General features: G+C 41.9%; 1 protein-coding gene across 1 annotated transcript; it reads right to left on the bottom strand.

Moving 5' to 3' along the window:
* Positions 1-9,194: 9,194 nt before the first annotated feature.
* On the bottom strand, positions 9,195-10,227 carry LOC108677658 (guanine nucleotide-binding protein subunit gamma 4-like). Its single transcript, XM_018165911.1, has 2 exons — positions 10,217-10,227; positions 9,195-9,684 (listed from the first exon to the last, which is right to left on the bottom strand). Exons 1-2 carry the CDS (start codon positions 10,225-10,227, stop codon positions 9,195-9,197), a joined length of 501 nt encoding a protein of 166 aa, XP_018021400.1.
* Positions 10,228-19,982: the final 9,755 nt, after the last annotated feature.

The raw sequence follows: 19,982 nt of genomic DNA, 5'->3' as shown, positions 1-19,982 counted from the left end.
GATGGCGGGGCGCTGGTGATGAGGGAGGTGATGGCGGGGCGCTGGTGATGAGGGAGGTGATGGCGGGGCGCTGGTGATGAGGGAGGTGATGGCGGGGTGCTGGTGATGAAGGAGGTGATGGCGGGGTGCTGGTGATGAGGGAGGTGATGGCGGGGTGCTGGTGATGAGGGAGGTGATGGCGGGGCGCTGGTGAATAGGGAGGTGATGGCGGGGCGCTGGTGATGAGGGAGGTGATGGAGGGGGCGCTATATTATTCATCAAAATAGCTAGCATGCAAGAGCTGAAAATTTCTGGATCCTGCTGACTTTAAATATTGCAGCAGATGTTGATATATCAGAATATTGATATTTTAGTCGTACGATTATTCTCTATGATAACGTAAACTCGAAAGTTCTCTCAACCCTGGGAATTTATTCACGTTTAAGCTGCAAAAAGTTTATTATAATTTCGCGGGTATCAATTTAGCCATTTCTAAAATAGAATTAATATTCCTAACTTTTTAATCTCAACTCAAAACTTCCCCCAAACCTGGAAATTTATTCACATTAAAGCGGCAGGCAAAAAGTCTGGTATAATTTCACGAGTATCAGTTCAGTCGTTTCTAAATAGAATTAGCATTCATAACTTAATCAATTCAACTCTAAAGTTCTCTCAAACCGGAGTAGATAAGAATCTAAAGAGCCATAACTGGCCTCAGCTAGAGTAAAGTAAAGAGCGTCTGAATGCGACACACTGCTGACAATATTTCTAATAACGAATGTTGCCTAACAATCAAATAAATTCAGAATACAGGACAAGTTTTTATTAGGCTTGGTAATGCAGCAGTAATTCAGCCTCAGTGTGTAGGAAGAAAGCGTCGGATTATGATACATTAAGGGCAAATAGTTGGGCAATTCGACTCGGTGATTCAGCAGTAATTCAGCTGGAGCGAAGGTCCTGTGAATAAGACATTTGGGTGCATAAATTGCAGCTTTTATTCCACTCACTCTACTCTATGGATCATTTCTCGGGCCTCGTACAAGTTCCAGACGAGCGATGGAGGCTGCGAGACTCCTCCGGTGGTTTCCTTCGTTGTTATCAAAAACATTAATAAAAATAGATTGACCCCCTAAAAATTTGTTGTCATTGATTTGAGAGACGTGAAATATCAGACATGTACGCAAGTTCAGCATTCATTTTTTCATAGGAGAGCATCTGGTTAAGAAAAAATTCGTTCTTTAAATGAGCGATATTTATGTAACTTCATACTTACATGTTAAACTCTAACACATGCACATTTTCCTCGTATGATTTTTTGAGAAAATAACTGCAAAAGATAAATGTAAAGAAAACGGGAAATGGCGTCTCCTAAACATTTGTAAACTTGTGTATAGCCATACAGCTGAATTTTAGAAAAATGGCATTATATTCGTAACTCAAATGACCATCGATTGTAGAGCTCCAATTTTTTATTTATTTTTGGGAGTGCTTTTTTACCCGCAATGTTCATCCCATGTTATTAAAATAATGAATAAATAAAAAAAACTTCTATAGTCGATAGATATTTGCATTAAAAACCGAACATTAAATTTTTCAGCGATTTAGCCCTTAAACTAAAGGATTTACAAACTATAACAGCTGAAATGTCAATAACATATTTTTAGAGTTTGGAGTAGCATCAAGTTGATTTGCGACAGTAATCGCTTAATTACTAAAGTCAGAAATGACTGTCTGCCTAGAGTTTAAGTAATTGTTCGGTGAAGCCAAACTACAAAACGGGTTCAAATGGCGTGGAGGTTAACGAAATAGCTTGGTACTGTACTCCCGTTTGGCCCATCGCGGGTTTCCATCATTCGCTACGTGACTCATATATTTCCAGAATGGAATGATTGATGATGTACAAATGAATTATTTTTGAATAATATATGCACCGATTGTCAAAAATGAAAAATTTTACGAGTCGAAACTGCCTCTGCACACACATACGTTGGCTGCAGAAGCGTCTAGTGCACAGCTACCATATATATGATCAGTTAAATTTGTCAGTGTTTGACACAGACGCTCATCACAGTTCGTTAATGATTTATAGGCCTAAAATTTTCTTTAGGCCTTTTACAAAGAATTTACATTAAATGCAATCACGACAATCCCCACAGGCAGTGTTGGTGCTTATCAGCACCGCGTTTCAATCTTTCTAGATAAGCAGCAATGCTCCTCACGTAAGTTCCAGTCTCTTATCGTGGATACATCACGCAGGCCTCACGTAAGTTCCAGTCTCGTATCGTGGATACAACCCGCCTGCCTCACGTAAGTTCCAGTCTCGTATCGTGGATACAACACGCATGCCTCACGTAAGTTCCCGCAGCACTTCGGCAGTCTGTGCAGTGAGTTAAACGGTCCAGAGAATGTCTCCGCGGAAAGGTAACCGAGTGCTTCTCGTCGCTGAATGAAGATGTCAGAAGTGTCTTCTTGGAAAAATAAACATGATGCATTTATGTGACGTGCAGTCGTCTGCAGCTGCGACGATGTCCATCTGGCTAACTCCCGGGGACGTTACGCACGACATTTTCCGTTGGTACAAAAAATTGGCTTTGAACAAATTAACGGATTCGAACTTCATCGCAACTTATGTACTAATTAACCTACTTTTGACGTTATCGATGGTGACTCAATGAAAATGTGCAAGAATAGCGTGACTTTGTCAGATGGCGAGTTGCTTAGATTAAAAGAAAAATGCCAGGTAATACCACATGCTAAAGGTATATGCAACTCGGAAATTTTCTTGTTACTACTTCTGAAAAAGCAAGAGCCTCTATCACTGGCCGGGGAAGTGCAAAAGCTATGCGCCACTCCAATGTTGGGTGTGGTGGGAGATGACAGAATTTCTTCGCCTGTAGCAATTTACAAATTTATCGAATTTCGCTGCAGGTCGCCACGCTTAGATGGACATGGGTGCCGGCGTCCTGTGGATATGGACGCGGTGGGCTTCTATGATGGTGGTGGAGGTGATGAATGATGTGGTCTATCTATTTATCCTCTATTTCTTCAGTGTCATTCTTCTGGAACTTCTCCGCCGCATCTATGAGCCCACACTACCCAAGAGCAGGTAAAAACCGTGCAGATGTAGTTAAGAACCTGTAGGTGCTAATGAGAACCGTGCATGTTTCAAAAATTTGATGATACAATTTTTTGCTTTATATTTACTATAAATTCACTTCTGTATCGGTACTTTACTTCTATTTCGTCAGGTTGCTTAAACAAGAGTGATCTGTAAAGGCAGGCAAAAATGTTCAGGATTTATTTAAAGTGCCCGGTTTAACAGTAGAAGGGAAATGAAAACACAGGTAGATTGGTAACACTAATTATTTGACAGTAGAGCACAGACAAAACCGATACAAGATTATTCGCACTAGTCTCATCTTAACACAGGATGCGCATGAATAGTTGCATTAGAAGCGCCGTGTGCACAGTTAAAAAATGAGCTCAGAGAAATTTTTCGATTTTTAGCAGAGACTCTTCTCTTAATTTGTAAATTATTTGAACATCTGACGTTTTTCACCGGATCAAAGAATTTTACGTTTTAATCAAGAACAATTGTCCCGACACGCAGTGGTTGCTTAATCGGCGTCGCATGTCAATTTGGTGATTTTAGGTTAGTTGGGATGGAGCGCAAGGGAAGGGAAGGAGGAGGAATTGAAGGAGATTCTAATTTATATTAAACTACCATGTTGGTGCAATTAAATTCTGTTAAAGAGTGGTATTATTCGACCTCACTCACGGCTCAAGCATTATTGAAGTATTTCCCTACCTACACAATGTGAGGGAGATGTTATCGCGATTAGAACGGGCGGCGAAAGAATACAACAGATCTGATCAGGCGAACATTCTCATGTCGATCAATCGTGACTCTGCACATCTGCATCGCTTTACTTATTTGTTCTGCTTGGTCAAAAAGCAAACTAAAGCGGATCTTGCTTTCCGGCAGAATTTTCTTTATCTAGAATAATCGCCCGGCAAGTTATTAATATAATTCATATTAATTTATTGTATTTTGTATCCAAAGTTAGTTAACGCGTTTGATGTCTCCCTCTTTGAGTGTATACACGGGCCTGGAGCTTGTATCCTGAATACCTGCCGTGTTGCCAATTGTCGACATTACCGGAACCTGAAATTTTATCGTCACTCGTGGAATCACGAGGCAGTGCAGAACGGATTTCGCTTACTGAATTAGCTAGAAAATTTAAGTTCAATTTAGTTCTAGCTTTAGTATATTTTATCGCTAGTGAAATTTAAATAATTTAAAATTCATTTTCAATTTAGAAACGTTCTGCGAAATTTGTCCTTCACTCCTGTTAGGCAGAAAATATCTATTCATTAACACATTCACACTTCTGTTCATTAAGACGATAAAATATGTTAATTTCTACTTTATTATGTGAATTTTTATGAACCAATTTGAAATCTGATTGTTTTCAATAACACATTTATTTTCTAGTACATTTAGGTATTTAATTTGGAATATCCAATGGCACCAACATCATATATATAACAATTCAATTATAAGGCTCAAATAGTAGGTCAGCCCGGTGTTGCCACAATATATTAACTTTTCAATTTGAGAATTATATTTGAGAATCCTGTAATTTTCCCACCATTATTCCGAACCCCACCATACCGTAACCAAAGAATACTATTGAAACTACAGTATCGTAACTGAAGAGAGCGGCCAAACCCACATTCAGCACGGAACTCGCATTCTAGATTTTTTATGCAATATAAAGGACATTTAAATTTTTTATATCTGAATAAAGTGTACTCGTATCAAAACTAAAATAAGGAGTAAGGGCGTCTACCGTCGTACTTTATTGGAGCGCCTAATGACGAGATTAACTAGAACCATGAAGTTCCTCGTGTGGGGCGTGATCACCCTAGGCTTGCTGGATCGAGACATCGTGTTCAAGGCCCCGTGTCTGTGCCGCTTGGAGGCGTTCGTTAATGTATGAGGGCTTCCCCTGAAAGATATACGCGGCTATTGTGAAGCTGATGCGTCTCGTGTTCCGTTTTGGTAAAGGTCATCAGTTTTTAGAATTGTCGCGGGTCGCCTATTTGAATAAATATGTTTTTAGCTTCAAGTAGGCAATGAAGTAGGTAGCTAGTATTGATATTTGTGTCTAGGCATCTTGTCGCGATTGAATAAAAATTCGGGTTGAATTTTATTCCTGCGCCCTTAGTAGGTTTTATCGTATGCGTCCTCCCTCGTACCAGGAGCGTCTCCTGCCCGGAGACATTGAGCGTTTAGGCAGCTCTGTCGTAATTATTAATAGTTATCCGCTCTCCCGTAACAATGTATCTGAACATATGAGCTTCATCCAATGATAATCGTAGAAATGAGGTAATTGATTGTAAATTCTGAAATAATTTTGAAGATCGGCTTTAAAATTCAAATACAGTTTGGTTGACTCAGAGAAAGGCTCATTATGGCTAGAGTTGTCGCAAATAAAGTATACTATGACATCGCTCCTGAAGCTGCAATGCAGTGAACTAACCTCGTCTTACTAGATTTTCTTTAAAAAAATGTGTTGCGCGATTGTTTAGGGTGTGTGAAAACTTTGAAATGCGTATTTTAGTTGACAAGCATTACAAAACAGCAGTGTACAAGCATTACAAAACAGCATTACAAAACAGTGTTAAAATTCAAAATGCATTTAGAATTACCAGATTCTCTTATACAAGGCGGCAGATGAAATTCAAGATTTTACTTCTGATTTATCACACTTTGAATTTATTTAAAATTGCATTTTCTCTGCTCAGAGTCTGCGAGATGGCCAGCGCAGGATCGAGTGCCAGCTGTACGCACCCTGCACCAGCTGGTGGACTGCCGGGATCAATAGAATCCATTTACCGCAGCGTGGTGGGCAACCTGCACCTGAGCCCCAAGATCATGCGGTTCGTCCTCAGCAAGGAATGCCAGGACAAGCGGGACGACGAGACCTACAGGCAGTACATGGATCGCCTGATGAAAAAAGCAGGAAAAGAACCTTTTACTTGCGAAAAATGGAAGCAAGCATTTAGCTTTAATGCAAACACTTTCGAGACGGCAAAAAATACCGACGAGCAAGACGTCACTGCCATATATTGTCTGCTCCGAAATATATACAAAATTCCTAGAGTGGGCCGCAAGTATCCTACCAAACTGTTCAATAAGTTGACGGACGTCAAAGACGGGCGAAACAAAGCCTTCCACAACCTGCAGACCGTTAACAATGACTCCAAATTCAGTGATCTGAAGGCTGCGTTGGTTGACATCATTGATGAAGCCGGAAAATTCTATTCTCTTCCCCAAGATGAGATCGATTGTGAAAAACGGGAGTTGGAGGATGAAATGGACAAGTTAGTAGCTCTGAACAAGGAGAGTATATACTACTGGTGTTCGAGGCTGTTGATGAGCGGCAAAGATGCCGTAAAACATCTCTGGGAGGACAGGCTATCCAGTGAGGAGCTTCTGGTAAACAGCAACTCCATAAAGGTCAAGCGCCGGGAAGTGTTCCACGCACCAGAGATGAAGACGAGGGCATGCGATGAGGAAGAAGTTCTTCCTTACATCAAAATTTTTGCAGCTGACGAAAAGATGATCGTGGTTACGGGCGTCGCCGGTGCCGGCAAAACAACCCTCGTCAAAAATATTGTACTGCAATTTTTCCAGCCGCCGCAAGGGGTTAACAATTACTTGAGTTCGTTTGACCAACTCATCTTCTTTGAGTGCAGGGATCGCACCAATAAAGAACTAAGTGACGTTATCAAGGAACATTTTAATGATCTGTGCAACGAACTAAGAGGTCAAATGAACGTTCTCGATGCCACTCTACGCCTTCGCGTCTTATTCATCATCGATGGCTTCGATGAAGTCAACAAAAAATCAATGATAGTCATCAACGAGATTATCAAGAAAACATGGCGCCTCAACTGTCGTGTGTTGATCACGACTCGTCCTCATGTCGTGGAGGAAAAGCTGGTGCCGTTGCTGAGACGCAACGATATCAGTTCTACTCAGTACGAGATCCTGCCGCTCACGAAGCTTGCCGAACAACTTGAATTCTTGGGGCGATATGAAGCGGCCCTGAGCGGCGGCACTCCGACTGGGGAGATGGCGAAGAGCTTCAAGTCTCTCAGGGAAGATGTCAGAAGTCAATTCTGTGAACCCATCAACTTGGTTCATTTCTGTGAGATACATAAGCATCTCCCTGAGGCCATATCCTCGTGGCAGACGCCCGGGGACGTGGCGCCATCCATTCTTCGCTTGTATAAACAAAACATCCTGTCAAAACTAGCAGATTCGGCCTGCAGCGCAACTGAAGTCTTGGTTGCCGACCTGTTTGATACAATCGGTCGTGAGGCGTTGGAGTTGCTGCGTGATAACAGCGTGACATTTTCAGGAAAGGAGCTCCTTGCATTGAAGCAAAAGTGCCAGAAAAAAATAGATGCTACTGGGAAATTGGACTCGGAAATTTTCCTTTCAGTTCTACTGAAGGAGCAAAAGCCTCTATTTAAGGGAGGTGACAAGAGTTATGCCTTCCCACACAAGACGGTGCAAGAGATCGTCGCTGCAGACCACGTCGTGCAGCGCATTCTGGCCGGCGACGACTCCTTCGACTGCATCCTGAGAGCCACGGCAGAGGAAATACCACGGTAAGCAGACAATATGAAATATAAATGATGTCGTTTCTACATTATTTTTATTTTTAAATATTTTTCCTTTTCCTACATTTACGTTAATTTTTGTTTCCGTTATTTAGCTATTGTATTTACACTTCTACGCAATATTGTATTTACCCTCCTACGTACAATTCTATATTTACCCTTCTACTTATTATTGTATTTTGCTTCTAGCTTACTATTGCATTTGCGCTCCTATTTACGCTCCTATGTATTTACCTTCCTAGTTAATATTATATTTACTCTTCTACATGCTATTGAATATAGCCTCCTAATTACAAACGCATTACTCTCTCACATACTATCGTATATACCCTCCTACTTACAGATGTATTATCCTCCTACTCACAACGCTTCTACTTACTGTTGAAATTAACCTTCTACTTACTATTGTATTTAGCCTCCTACATACTATGTATTTACCCTCCTACTTTCCATTATATTTACCCTCCTACTAACTATTGTATTTTCCCTTCTACTTACTATTGTCTACCCTTCTGCTTACTGTTGTATTTGCCCTTTTACTTACTATTGTATTTACCCTCCTACTTACTGTTGTATTTACTCTTCTATTTACTATTGTATTTACCCTCATACTTGCTATTGTACTACATTCAAGTCGCTCTGATGGCATGAGCTGCATGCCGCTCTGATGGCAAGAGCTGCGTGCCACATTTATTAACATTATACAAGCAAGAAACCAAAACATGTCACAAGCTGCAGACGACGTACAGGCTTGACTCCCCAAATGAATCCCCGCCCACTTGCAATCCCCCAGGCTGAGGGAAGTGCTGCTGTACGTGGTGGCGGCCCTCAGCAGGGACAGCCCCCGTCACCTCACGCGGCGGTGGGGGGAGCTGAAGGAGGCCCTGAGGGAGGCCCGCCTCACCGTCTACGATGTGATGGACTGCGTCGCGCGCTGCCCCGACCACGCGGGGACGGTGGCCGAGCTCGCCGCCCTGGTGGAGGACAAGCAGTGGTACGTCAGGAAAGGTGGGTGACCACAACGTAACTGTACAGTTGCAGTTGCAGTTGCAGTTGCAGTTACAGTTGCAGTTGCAGTTGCAGTCGCAGTTGCAGTTGCAGTTACAGTTGCAGTTTCAGTTGCCGTTGTAGTTCCAGTTGCAGTTGCCGTTGCAGTTGCATTCGCAGTTGCAGTTGCAGTTGCAGTTACAGTTGCAGTTATAAATGCAGTTGCAGTCGCAGTTACAGTTGCAGTTGCAGTTGCATTTGCAGTTGCAATCGCAGTTGCAGCTGCAGTTACAGTTGCAGTTACAGTTGCAGTTGCATTCGCAGTCGCAGTTGCAGTCGCAGTTGCAGTTGCAGTTGCAGTCGCAGTTGCAGCTACAGTTGCAGTTGCAAATGCAGTTGCATTTGCAGTTGCAATCGCAGTTGCAGCTGCAGTTACAGTTGCAGTTGCAGTTGCAGTTGCAGTTGCAGTCGCAGTTGCAATTGCAGTTGCAGATGCAGTTGCAGTCGCAGTTGCAGGTGCAGTTACAATTTCAGTTGCAATTGATGTTGCAGTTGCAGTCGTAGTTGCAGTCGCAGTTGCAGTTGCAGTTGCATTTGCAGTTGCAGTTACAGTTGCAGTTGCAGTTGCAATCGCAGCTGCAGCTGCAGTTACAGTTGCAGTTGCAGTTACAGTTGCAGTTGCAGTCGCAGTTGCAGTTGCAGATGCAGTTGCAGTCGCAGTTGCAGTTGCAGTTGCAATTGCAGTTGCAATTGCAGTTGCAGTTGCAGTCGTAGTTGCAGTCGCAGTTACAGTTGCAGTTGCATTCGCATTTGCAGTTGTAATCGCAGTTGCAGCTGCAGTTACAGTTGCAGTTACAGTTGCAGTTGCAGTTGCAGCCGCAGTTGCAGTTGCAGTTGCAGCTGCAGTTACAGTTGCAGTTACAGTTGCAGTTGCAGTTGCAGCCGCAGTTGCAGTTGCAGCTGCAGTTACAGTTGCAGTTGCAGTTGCAGTTGCAGTTGCAATTGCAGTTGCAGTTAAACCTACAGTTACATGCACAGATACAGTACAGGTACAGTACAGGTACAGTACAGGTACAGTACAGGTACAGTTCAGGTACAGTACAGGTACAGTACAGGTACAGTACAGGTACAGTATCATGCCTCACGTAAGTTCCAGTCTCGTATCGTGGATGCAACTCGCATGCCTCAGCTGCTTCGGGATTTATCTCGTAGCTTCACGGCAGAAGAGGATTTGCTTGAGCAGTTTAATCGGTACAAGCGATGTCCACTCGATTAAATTAATCCAATTATAACTTGATACCCGAGCGAGTGGATTACTGAGGTCGGGGGGTTACGGTGCTACGCCGGCATTCGTTTTCATCTGTTGCCCAAAAAGCGGCGCATGCCGTTATCAGCGACGAGCTAAGCAGAACGACTTGATCATAATTTTGCAAGATTCAGATGAGTTACTTTATAGTGAAGTATCGTAGGCGCAGTGAAGTGATCGCTCGTGCATGTGTATCTTGGTGAGTGATTCTGGTGACTATATATAGCCGTATTAGGTGTCCCTAACCTGGGTACCATGGTGTGTGAACCTGGAGACAATATATAGCCGTATTAAGTGTACGGCGACTGCGAACACTTCCGAGCTGCCCCATCGTACACGTAAGTACCTCAAGTACTTCAATAGCGTAAGCGCTGGTGCACTTTTAAAAGAAGGTTTATATTGATCGAATATTTTTAAAATTAGCATTACTGCAACCATCTGCTGTAATATCCCAAATTTCATCATCGTTTTCGCATGCTAATTGTTCTCCTGATATTGTTAAATACGACGCCTGCCACTCACGCTCATTTAGGAGCAAGATCAAGTTCCCTTTAATTAACGCCGTCATGAACTTGCAGCGCTTCTACCCAGAATATTTATCACGTCAGAATAGTGTATATGGGGGATTTTGGAGCACGTATCCAGGATACTTATCGTGTCGAGGTATTGTATATAGGGGCTGTTGGGGCACGTATCCTGGATACTTATCGTGTTGGGATATTATATACAGGCGCTTTTGTGACGCGTATCCAGGATACTTATCGTGTCGGGGTATTGTATATAGGTGCTGTTAGGGGCACGTATCCAGGATACTTATCGTGTCGGGATATTGTATATAGGGGCTGTAGGGGTGCGTATCCAGGATACTTATTGTGTCGGGATATTGTATATAGGGCCTGTTGGGGAGCGTATCCAGGATACTTATCGTGTCGGGATATTGTATATAGGGGCTGTTGGGGCGCGTATCCAAGATACTTCTCTAGCTCGATGATTACGAGGATGAAATAAATCTCTTCTGTGCAGGACGCTTGCTCCATGAAAAGAGAAGCTCTATGCCGTCGTAATTCGTCTTCGGATCACTGCACCGACCATCAGTTTGGTCACACCACTACGGCCGGATGACTCAACCTCCAACAAGGAACTTGCCGCAGTCAGAACGTTCGGCTTAAATAGGCCCGCCGGTATACCGCGCAACCCGCATTAGACTTTTCCTAGACGGCACTCGTTCCTCCCCTATTACGTACTCCTCGTGCATCCTATCAGATCCTATAATCCTCACCTCCTAATAATCATTATTTTTATGTATAATTTATATTCTTATTCATATTCAGATTTGTTGGTCATCCTGAACCAGTTTGCGCGGCAAAGGGGCGTATCAGTGCTACGTCCGCTCTCTGCTCATGCTGTGAGTAAGAAAGTGGACCAGTAATTGGACAATGTGACCCATTCATTTATCTGAGTGAGAGTTCGGTGATTGCGTCTCGTCCTGCGATCGCCGCCCCTGAGCAGCGTGCGCCCGTCGCGCCAGTTCGCGGCACCAAGAAATGCCCCCAAATGCTGGACAGATTCTGATGAAACTTTGCGTGCGAACTCGTGGAGATCGTGATCGTAAAACTTGATCGTTGTCCTGCAATTTGTTTTACATTACGATTTCTCCCGCAAAATATTTCCTCAGTGGTTACAGTTCAGAGTACCAAGATTGGAGCAGAGAGGCGCGGGTTCGATCCCAGCTCTGTGCGCCAGTTTCTGGTCAGAATCCGCAAGAAGGCCGGGCGGTTAAGCACAGCAGAATTGTAGCAGTGAGTTGCGATTTCGATACCGCAAAATGCTATGAATGTTTTGCGATGTCGAGAATCGGCGACAGGCCTACGGCCTATTAAACGCTGAAACCGCTATACATATATTCAGAAGCAGCTGAAATAAAAATGGTTTATCTGAAAATAGCAAACTTTTGGCTTGATTTTCGAATTAATACAGATATATTTATAATACTCATCTATGAGGTCCACGTCACTATATATTTTTTAAAAGAATCATTAAAGCATAGACCAGTATAGCCACCTGAATGGAGTTAGAATTGGAAATTATATGACATAACACGAGCAGGTTTCCTGAAGCAGGTACGCAAAGTTTCATCAAAATATATTCGGATTTTTAGTAAATCGTCTCGATCGCTGAGAAATGGGCGCGTTTCTCCAGAACAAAAAATAAAACTCATAGGCATGTCTAAACCTGTAAAGCCTCAAAGCATTAGTACACCTAAATCGCAAATTCCCCATGAATTCAAACGCAAAGACAAGCAAATTCATCATATCTTCATATTGATCAAATTTTCGCCGCAAACGTTGACAATTATTCATCAGATGATGGAGCTGGTCTCCAGTATTATTCTGCCAAAGATACGGTGAATTTACTTGGCATTTTCTCTACTTATAAATTTTCGACCAGACTAGCCTGTCCGAGGTCGCGGATGTCAATCAAATTTTTTTTAAACGCGACAGAAAATCTGAGACGCGACGCTGTAGGATACGCACTTATTCTAGACTGGGCTAGTAGGAGTGTGTAGAAAGGATGAATACACGGTAACAGGAGGAGGGAATTTACGGTTATTAAAGTAGGAAATTGAAGGAAAGAATGTACAGAAATTAAAGTAGCAAATGTACATTAATTGGAAAAAAATAATTCACGGTATTTAAGGCTGGCAATGTACGGTGATTGGAGGGAAGAATGACGGAAAATGAAGTAGTTAATACATGTTAATTGCAATGCAATTGAATGCAATTAATAGTAATGAAAAGCGGCTACTCACGTTGGGTAAATTGAGATGGGAACAGAGAATTGAAAATATTATTTGTTTATTGATAGAAGCAGCAGGCGATTAGACGGCTATTGCGACAGCGGCGCACCGGAAACAATTGCAGTATTTATTTGGGTTGAATTTACAAGAAGAACAAAATTGGGTCAAAGTTCAGTGGCGGCGCAGTAGGATTTTACCGCCGCGGTCAACAAGCGAAGCCGTCGAGCTGTGGGCATACAAACGAGCCTTGATTTAATGCAAAAAACTAACTCTCAAATCTGGGCATGGAAACGAGATGAAGTCTGTCCATATAGGAAATGAAGGCATTTAATCGAAGCATTCATCTTTAGTTAAATTAAATGCAATATGCCTTGAATTTACAATACCAGGGATCTGAGCCGCAGCAAGGCCCCCTGCACGCCGCGCTGTTATCTTCAAGGCCGCGATAAGCTGATAGAAGAAGGGGCGCGTTGTTCTGGGACTTGTTGAGCCAATTTATTTTCTCTGCAATAATATTGAACAATTTATAAATTTCAACTTGGTAATGAGCGCTAAACAAATCAGCTGATGCGTTAACCCAATTACTCTGGAAACCTTGCTAAAGTTGAAAGGGTTGGAATGAAAATCTTATCAAATATCCAAAAATGAATCAGTTCGCTCCTCTACATATCATTGACCGTGGAAAGAAAGTGAAATCTGGAAACAAACTCTTCGTGAAAAAATATTCTGCATGAATAGAGAAGCACGTGATGGATACTAGGCTTCGTGCACCAGGAATAGAAATAAGATAAATGAATATGATATTGAAAAATATGAATTTAAAAAATAATTCTTGAAATCAAATAACGATAGTAATTTTCAGCACAGCCGCTTCCAAACATTTTCTTCATATCAGCAATCCATTCCTTTCTTCACCTTCCTCCAATCCTCTCTTCCGTCACCTCCGCTCCTTTGCTCCCTTTCCTCCAATCCTTTTATATTCTCTAAAAATGAATAAATTTTTAGGTCTAGGCAACATCACGACACGATAAGTATCCTGGATACGCGCTGTTAAAGCGCAACATTCCTAGTTACTTCTAAGCCGACGAGCACAGACAAATGTTACCTGTACGGACTCGATTAGAAACGATCTGTCTGTCAGCTGAATAGTTTAAGTATGCCGATCCTCCAGTAATTTGGTAAGACTTGATTATTAGCTGTATAATTAGTTTGATTTACTGATGAATATGAATTTTGTCATTATCTTTGTTACTTTCTATTATCTGTTTTTTTTGTATTGATTTTCAGAAACCGGTTAAAAACTATCACGAAACCGCGTGTCAGTTACTGTCCTCCACGATTCTTAAAGATCTGCTAGAAGGATCTTTACACGCGCCCCAACAGCCCCTATATACAATATCTCGACACGATAAGTATCCTGGATACGCGCCCCAACAGCGCCTATATACAATATCCCGACACGATAAGTATCCTGGATACGCGCCCCAACAGCACCTATATACAATATTCCGGCATAAAAGTATCCTGGATACGCGCCACGACAGCCCATTCCATGGATTACAAACAAATCACAAAAAAATATAAGATAAACTACAGGCTGACACTAAACACAATCGGGTTGCTAAGGAGCCTCCACTGGCTGAATGTACGTTGCTGACAGATCTTTGAAATATACGTTGAAATAGGAATTTGTTTTAATGTGCCATAATCTTCATAGTTCGGCACGGAGAAGTAAGGCACGGCAGTCCAGCAGGCTACCGCATTTTTTTGAAATTCTAAACACCCGCTTTGAATTCTCGTAGTTGCTGGAGTCAATTCGTATTTCTGTATTCATATGATCTAAAAAATTCGGCCATGAGTTTTTAGCTGTAACAAATACTGATAGTTTCATGGATCAGGAATGAAATTACTCAGTGCTTATTGGAAATAGTAACGCGAAGACATGGCAACTGCTGGCAGGTTACTTGCCATCTCACCAGAGATACTCACCACCCGGCGGGGGGGGGACGCTATCTGCCGCCTCTTATCTCGGTTATCAGCGCATCTTCTGACGCTCGTCTTGCACAGCAGCTTGTTGAGCAGTGCTGTGCTGTGCAATGTAGTGTCGTGGGCTGCGGTCGGTGCGGTGCAGTGAAGTGCAGTGGAGTGGCAATACTTAAGGTACACTGCAGTAAAGTGTCATCACTGCCTTACACGATGCAGTGTCATCACTGCGTACACGGTGCAGTGTCATCACTGCGTACACGGTGCAGTGTCATCACTGCGTACACGGTGCAGTGTCATCACTGCGTACACGGTGCAGTGTCATCACTGCGTACACGGTGCAGTGCCATCACTGCGTATATTTTGCAGTATCTTGTAGCTTTTACAACATAAAGATCACTCGTAAAACTAAGAGCAATGCCGTCGTTTATTCAGTTACCTGCCTTCAAAATTCAAAATTGTCCGTATTTGACATTAAACTTCGATATAATAATATCATAATGCAGCGTCAGGTCATGCAAGAGAATGTGCTGCTCTCTCTGGTGCAGTCACGGCACCGCGCGGTCGCTATCAGTCGCGGCTATCGGGAACAACTCCAGATAACGCGGTGGCCTTGAGGGCTTCATGGCGTGTCTCGGCACAAGAAACTTTGGATTTTGGCTCCGCTGCATTCATCATAAATGGCATACAAGAAATATTGCAAATCTAATATATATTCGTCGCAGTTCGTGTATATGAAGCCTGGCGCCATAAAATGCATTCATTATCTCCCTGAAACGCAATCGAATTCATCTAGTTTGATCGAAAACTGGTCCTAAATTTTAGTTGAAATCACGATTATAGTCCAATACAGGAAATGCTTATACTAGCCATCATTAAAATGACACCAAAATAGTTCCGTTCACATAAGAGATGAAACTGAGTATTAGGAGTATAAGTATAGATGCAATTTTGAATGCAGAAATTTAACTTTCCTTAATAAGGACATACGAGTATGTCCCTAAATGAGAAATTTTGAATCAAATTCCCCAAAGCCAGAGATGATCAGCTTTGAAAAACATGAATTCAAAACACAATCTAGCATAACTAATCATGTAAGTACAGCGACGTTGATGGCCTTGCTAGCCAACTGTCAGTGACCGTTGGTACAAATTTAAACCTTGAATGGCAGTTCGTGTGTCATAACAGATGCCGGCTTCCTAGTTCCAATCTAGACGATTATCTTATAGATGTTAATTAGAACAAGCAAATTTATAAAGGGTAGTACAATTTTTTTGTTCAAACTCAAGACCAAGAGGAAATTTTTGTTTTGCATTCCATCGTTACATCAAAATTACGCGAATTGACAGCGGTGGTGCCTGTCGACGGTAGAGTTTGGCGGCAGCGGGCCAGCAACGAGAGTCCGTGCAAGGCAACAAGACTAAGACTTTTATACGAGGCTAAAATGTGTCGCGTAATAGTGAACTCGGACGTTCAGACTGTGTCTCACCTTGGATAATAAGCCGGAGATAACTGAACGTAAGTCACTTGAAGCGTTTCACCACATCCTCAACATTAGCTGCCGACCGACTGACGAGTTAACTGACGACTGCAGGGTATACGCGAGCTCTGGAATACCAATCTTATACAATTCCATCCGGTGTTCATTGGTAGTAGTTTTACCTCACAGTTGTAATATTTACCAGGTTATTTTATACCTTCTTGGGCATTTATCGACAAATTATCCATTCATTTAAAAAATTTACACAATATTGTGCAACAATAAACTAAATGTAGAAGAAAGTGGTTGGAACTGGTCCTCACTGGCTGTATGGCGTCGTGTGCCCGCAGTTATTCATTATGTGACCTCAAGACAATAAAAATTTTAGACGTTAGTTAATTTGGATAAATATTTTACGATATCAGCTCGTTCTACATTTGAAAATTCATGCTACCAAAATAAGCTTTCAAAATCATTCTTTCTTCCCTCCCTCCACCCGTCTCATAACACTTCCTCCTAATCTCTAGACTCGTTACAGCCGTATTGAATAACCTCGGCCGTCGCCACGGCGTGGCCGTGTACCTACCGGTTGTCTGGGGGCAGCTCACTGACATTGACCGCTGGCCGTTCTGTTAAGAGGAGCCCTTATCGTCCGTACGCTGCTTGGACGCACGAATAAATATGTAAAATAAGTCAAGATCGACGCGTTTGCGAAAGTGCCTGTGGTGAACGGCCGTAATCACGGCGAGAATTTAAAACTGGGTAGACTTCTGCCTAAAACTAGTAATAAAACTTAATTGAAGCACTTAATATGATGATAAAGACATCTCTCGACGTCGCCAAGGGTTTTTATCTTAGGACGTGAATTTCATTTTTCCGATTGAATTTTTATTCCAAAATCAGAAATAAAAATTTGTTCCATTGACCATTTTCTATTCGCTATTGACCATCATTGCTGCTGGGACAGCGTGAACACCCGCATGAATTCGAATGAACAACGGTTAAGGACTTATACGTAGCAGTAAGTCTGCATCGCAAGAAGTTGAGAGCGTTTCACTGTTCCAACAATGTTTGGGAAAAAATTTAATAATTGTTACTATATAATTATGCTCGAAATTCAAATTCTATTTAATAACGTATGGTAAGGACCGTGCCCGTTTTGTGGAGCTTGTCACATAGAACAAGAATTGCATGAGGCAATTTTTCTTGATCCACATCATTTCGCATGCATGCAGGCTTTTGAAATGCTTCGATTGATAGGCGTCTGATATTTGAAATATTTAAAATGATTAATATAATGTTCAGAATAATTTATGCAACGCTAACAAATTTTTTAGGGTAAATAAGTTTCGCTGTCATATTCTACAGACAACAACTTTAATCTTGTTAATCTTGTGTCGCCGGAGTTTTATTTAGGTCGGGTTTCAAACTGGATATTCGTAACTTTGTAGCGTCATGCGGTAAATGCCAACGCATCAAATCTGACCCGCAGGCAAAAATTCCGATTTGTTAAGAATCTTTCTAGCATGTTTTAGTTGAACCACTCCTGCCATCAGATCAGGGGCCGTACCATCAAAACTCGTTCATGTATAGGTAGCGGCTGATTTTACGTCTGTGATTGATCATCTTCTTCAGTGGGCCTCTATAATACGTGCTCACCTTACTGGACATTGCAACGGAGTTTCCCCGAGACAATTACGCTTTGAACGGAAGACTTCACAGCTCTTGCCTGAGCTCACCGTACAAATGTTTTCCCGTGATGTCATACCGCGAGAAATTTCAAGTGATTGCACAAGTAAGGCTAGTAGAGAGTAGCTGTGACACGGAAGTCTTCCCAACCGAAACACTGCACTGGCGGTCTGAGTAACAGTGGTCAGTGTGAAGCGGTAGTCTGAAGTTTATGGAACTAATCTGATTTACCCTAAAGCACATTAGAATTTCTTTATTTAGTTTATCCCTTGCGAAACCTCCTCTAAAACAGCGCCGCTCATCTAAATCTAAGGTCTAGCGATAAGTGTAACACAACAACGAATGGTTATAGGAGGTTGATTGAGGAACTGGGACAATTTGAACGATCAGCGATGATACAAAAAAGACATAAGCAATAATGGAGAGGCAGAAGTGACTTTTTGATATTAAATCTTTACTTTGTTTAGTTATTTACCGACATTTTCTAATAAATATGGTGGGGCGTTATCGAGCCTAAGTTCCAGTCTCGTATCTTGGATAGAACACGCATGCCACAGCTGATGAGGTATTTCGTCCATGTAGCTTCACGTAGAGGTAGAATTTTTTGAACAAGATTAGTCAGGTAAATCGAGTGTAATATTTTCTTTATACCAAATAAATCGGCACCAAAATCGATTTTCGTTCGTGTAATTAATCAAATTTTCAACTTGAGCCACAAGCAATTGAATACCTGGAGTCGGTGGTTTAGTCGTTATCTGCTATTATATGTGCCGTTATCTGCAGTCCTGATAGCCGTTATCTGCGACGCCTTGTGCTGCCCCACTTCATCGCAAACTAGCAAGATTCAAAAAAGTGTCCTCACAGTGAGGTTTTGTTGGCGCATTGAAGATTCAGCTAATGTATCTCGGTTTGTGAGCCAGGTGACTATATATATAGCAATCCTAAGTGTTTCTTGGTGTGCGAACTTGGTGACTATAGCTAACATTCTTAAGTGCACATGTTTACAGTGACTGGGAACACTTCCGTCATCGAACTCGTAAGTACCTCAAGTATTGCAATATTGTAGATGTAAGTGCTTTTGAGTGTGAAATTTTTTCGTTGTGGAGACCTGTGATGTTATAATTTTTTTGTTTAACCGCTTTAGTTCCCCCATCGAGATATCATTGTTGGTAGCTAATTGTTTACCTGATGTTGATTGATACGATGCTTGCCAGGAATCACAAATATATAGAGGCTGATGAGGTGCGTATCAAGGAAACTATAGTGTCGGGATATTGTATGTAGGGGCTGTTGGGGCGAGTATCCAGGATAACTATCGAGTGGGAAAATTATCTGGACTTGAAATTTAATTCATGGAGGAGAATGTGTAAGCATAGGGGGGAGGATTGGAAGAAAAGATCGATGGAAAGGCAAGAAAGGATAGGAAGAAAGGGAGGAAACGATAAGAGAAAAGAGAAGAAAGGATTGGATGGATATATGGATTGCATCGAACGGAAGAAAGGTTTGGAGGTTAGGAAGGAAAAGGATAAAATGATTGGAGGAAAGGGAGAACGAATAGGAAGAAAGGGAGGAACGAATAAGGAAAAAGAAAGGAAAATATTGGAAGAAAAAGAGGAAAGGATCGGATTCACAAATTGAAATTTGAAAATTTTGAAATTTTTCTGGTCTGTGAGACATGGAGTTGTGTTACTCATGTGCGAATCCGTAATACAAGTGCGCACTACTAGACTCATATTCGAGGTAACCAGTTTCCGTGAATAAATCAGGATTGACTAAGCAAGTTTTTTTATCACATTTCATGTAGGAGGTGCTTGCCTAATTCTTTTAACTTATCTTCATAAGAAACTCTTCGGTAATTATATTCGGTAGTGCACAATCGAATGCGTACTTACAAAAATTGCTAGGAGACGAGCTTTTGCTCTTATGGTAATGTTAGTCCACGGACGAAAACCAAACTTAAAATTGTACAAAAACCGAAACCCTAAACGCTTGGAGAAGTCGAAAATACCCAGTGGATCTGTGAATGAACAATAGGCTACAGTTGAAGCTCAGCTAAAGACCAA

This window comes from Hyalella azteca, unplaced genomic scaffold (assembly GCF_000764305.2).
Source record: "Hyalella azteca isolate HAZT.00-mixed unplaced genomic scaffold, Hazt_2.0.2 contig4592, whole genome shotgun sequence".
Taxonomy (NCBI): Eukaryota; Metazoa; Arthropoda; class Malacostraca; order Amphipoda; family Hyalellidae; genus Hyalella; species Hyalella azteca.
The sequence above is the reverse complement of the archived record's forward strand: the minus strand, read 5'-3'. Positions and strand labels throughout refer to the sequence as shown.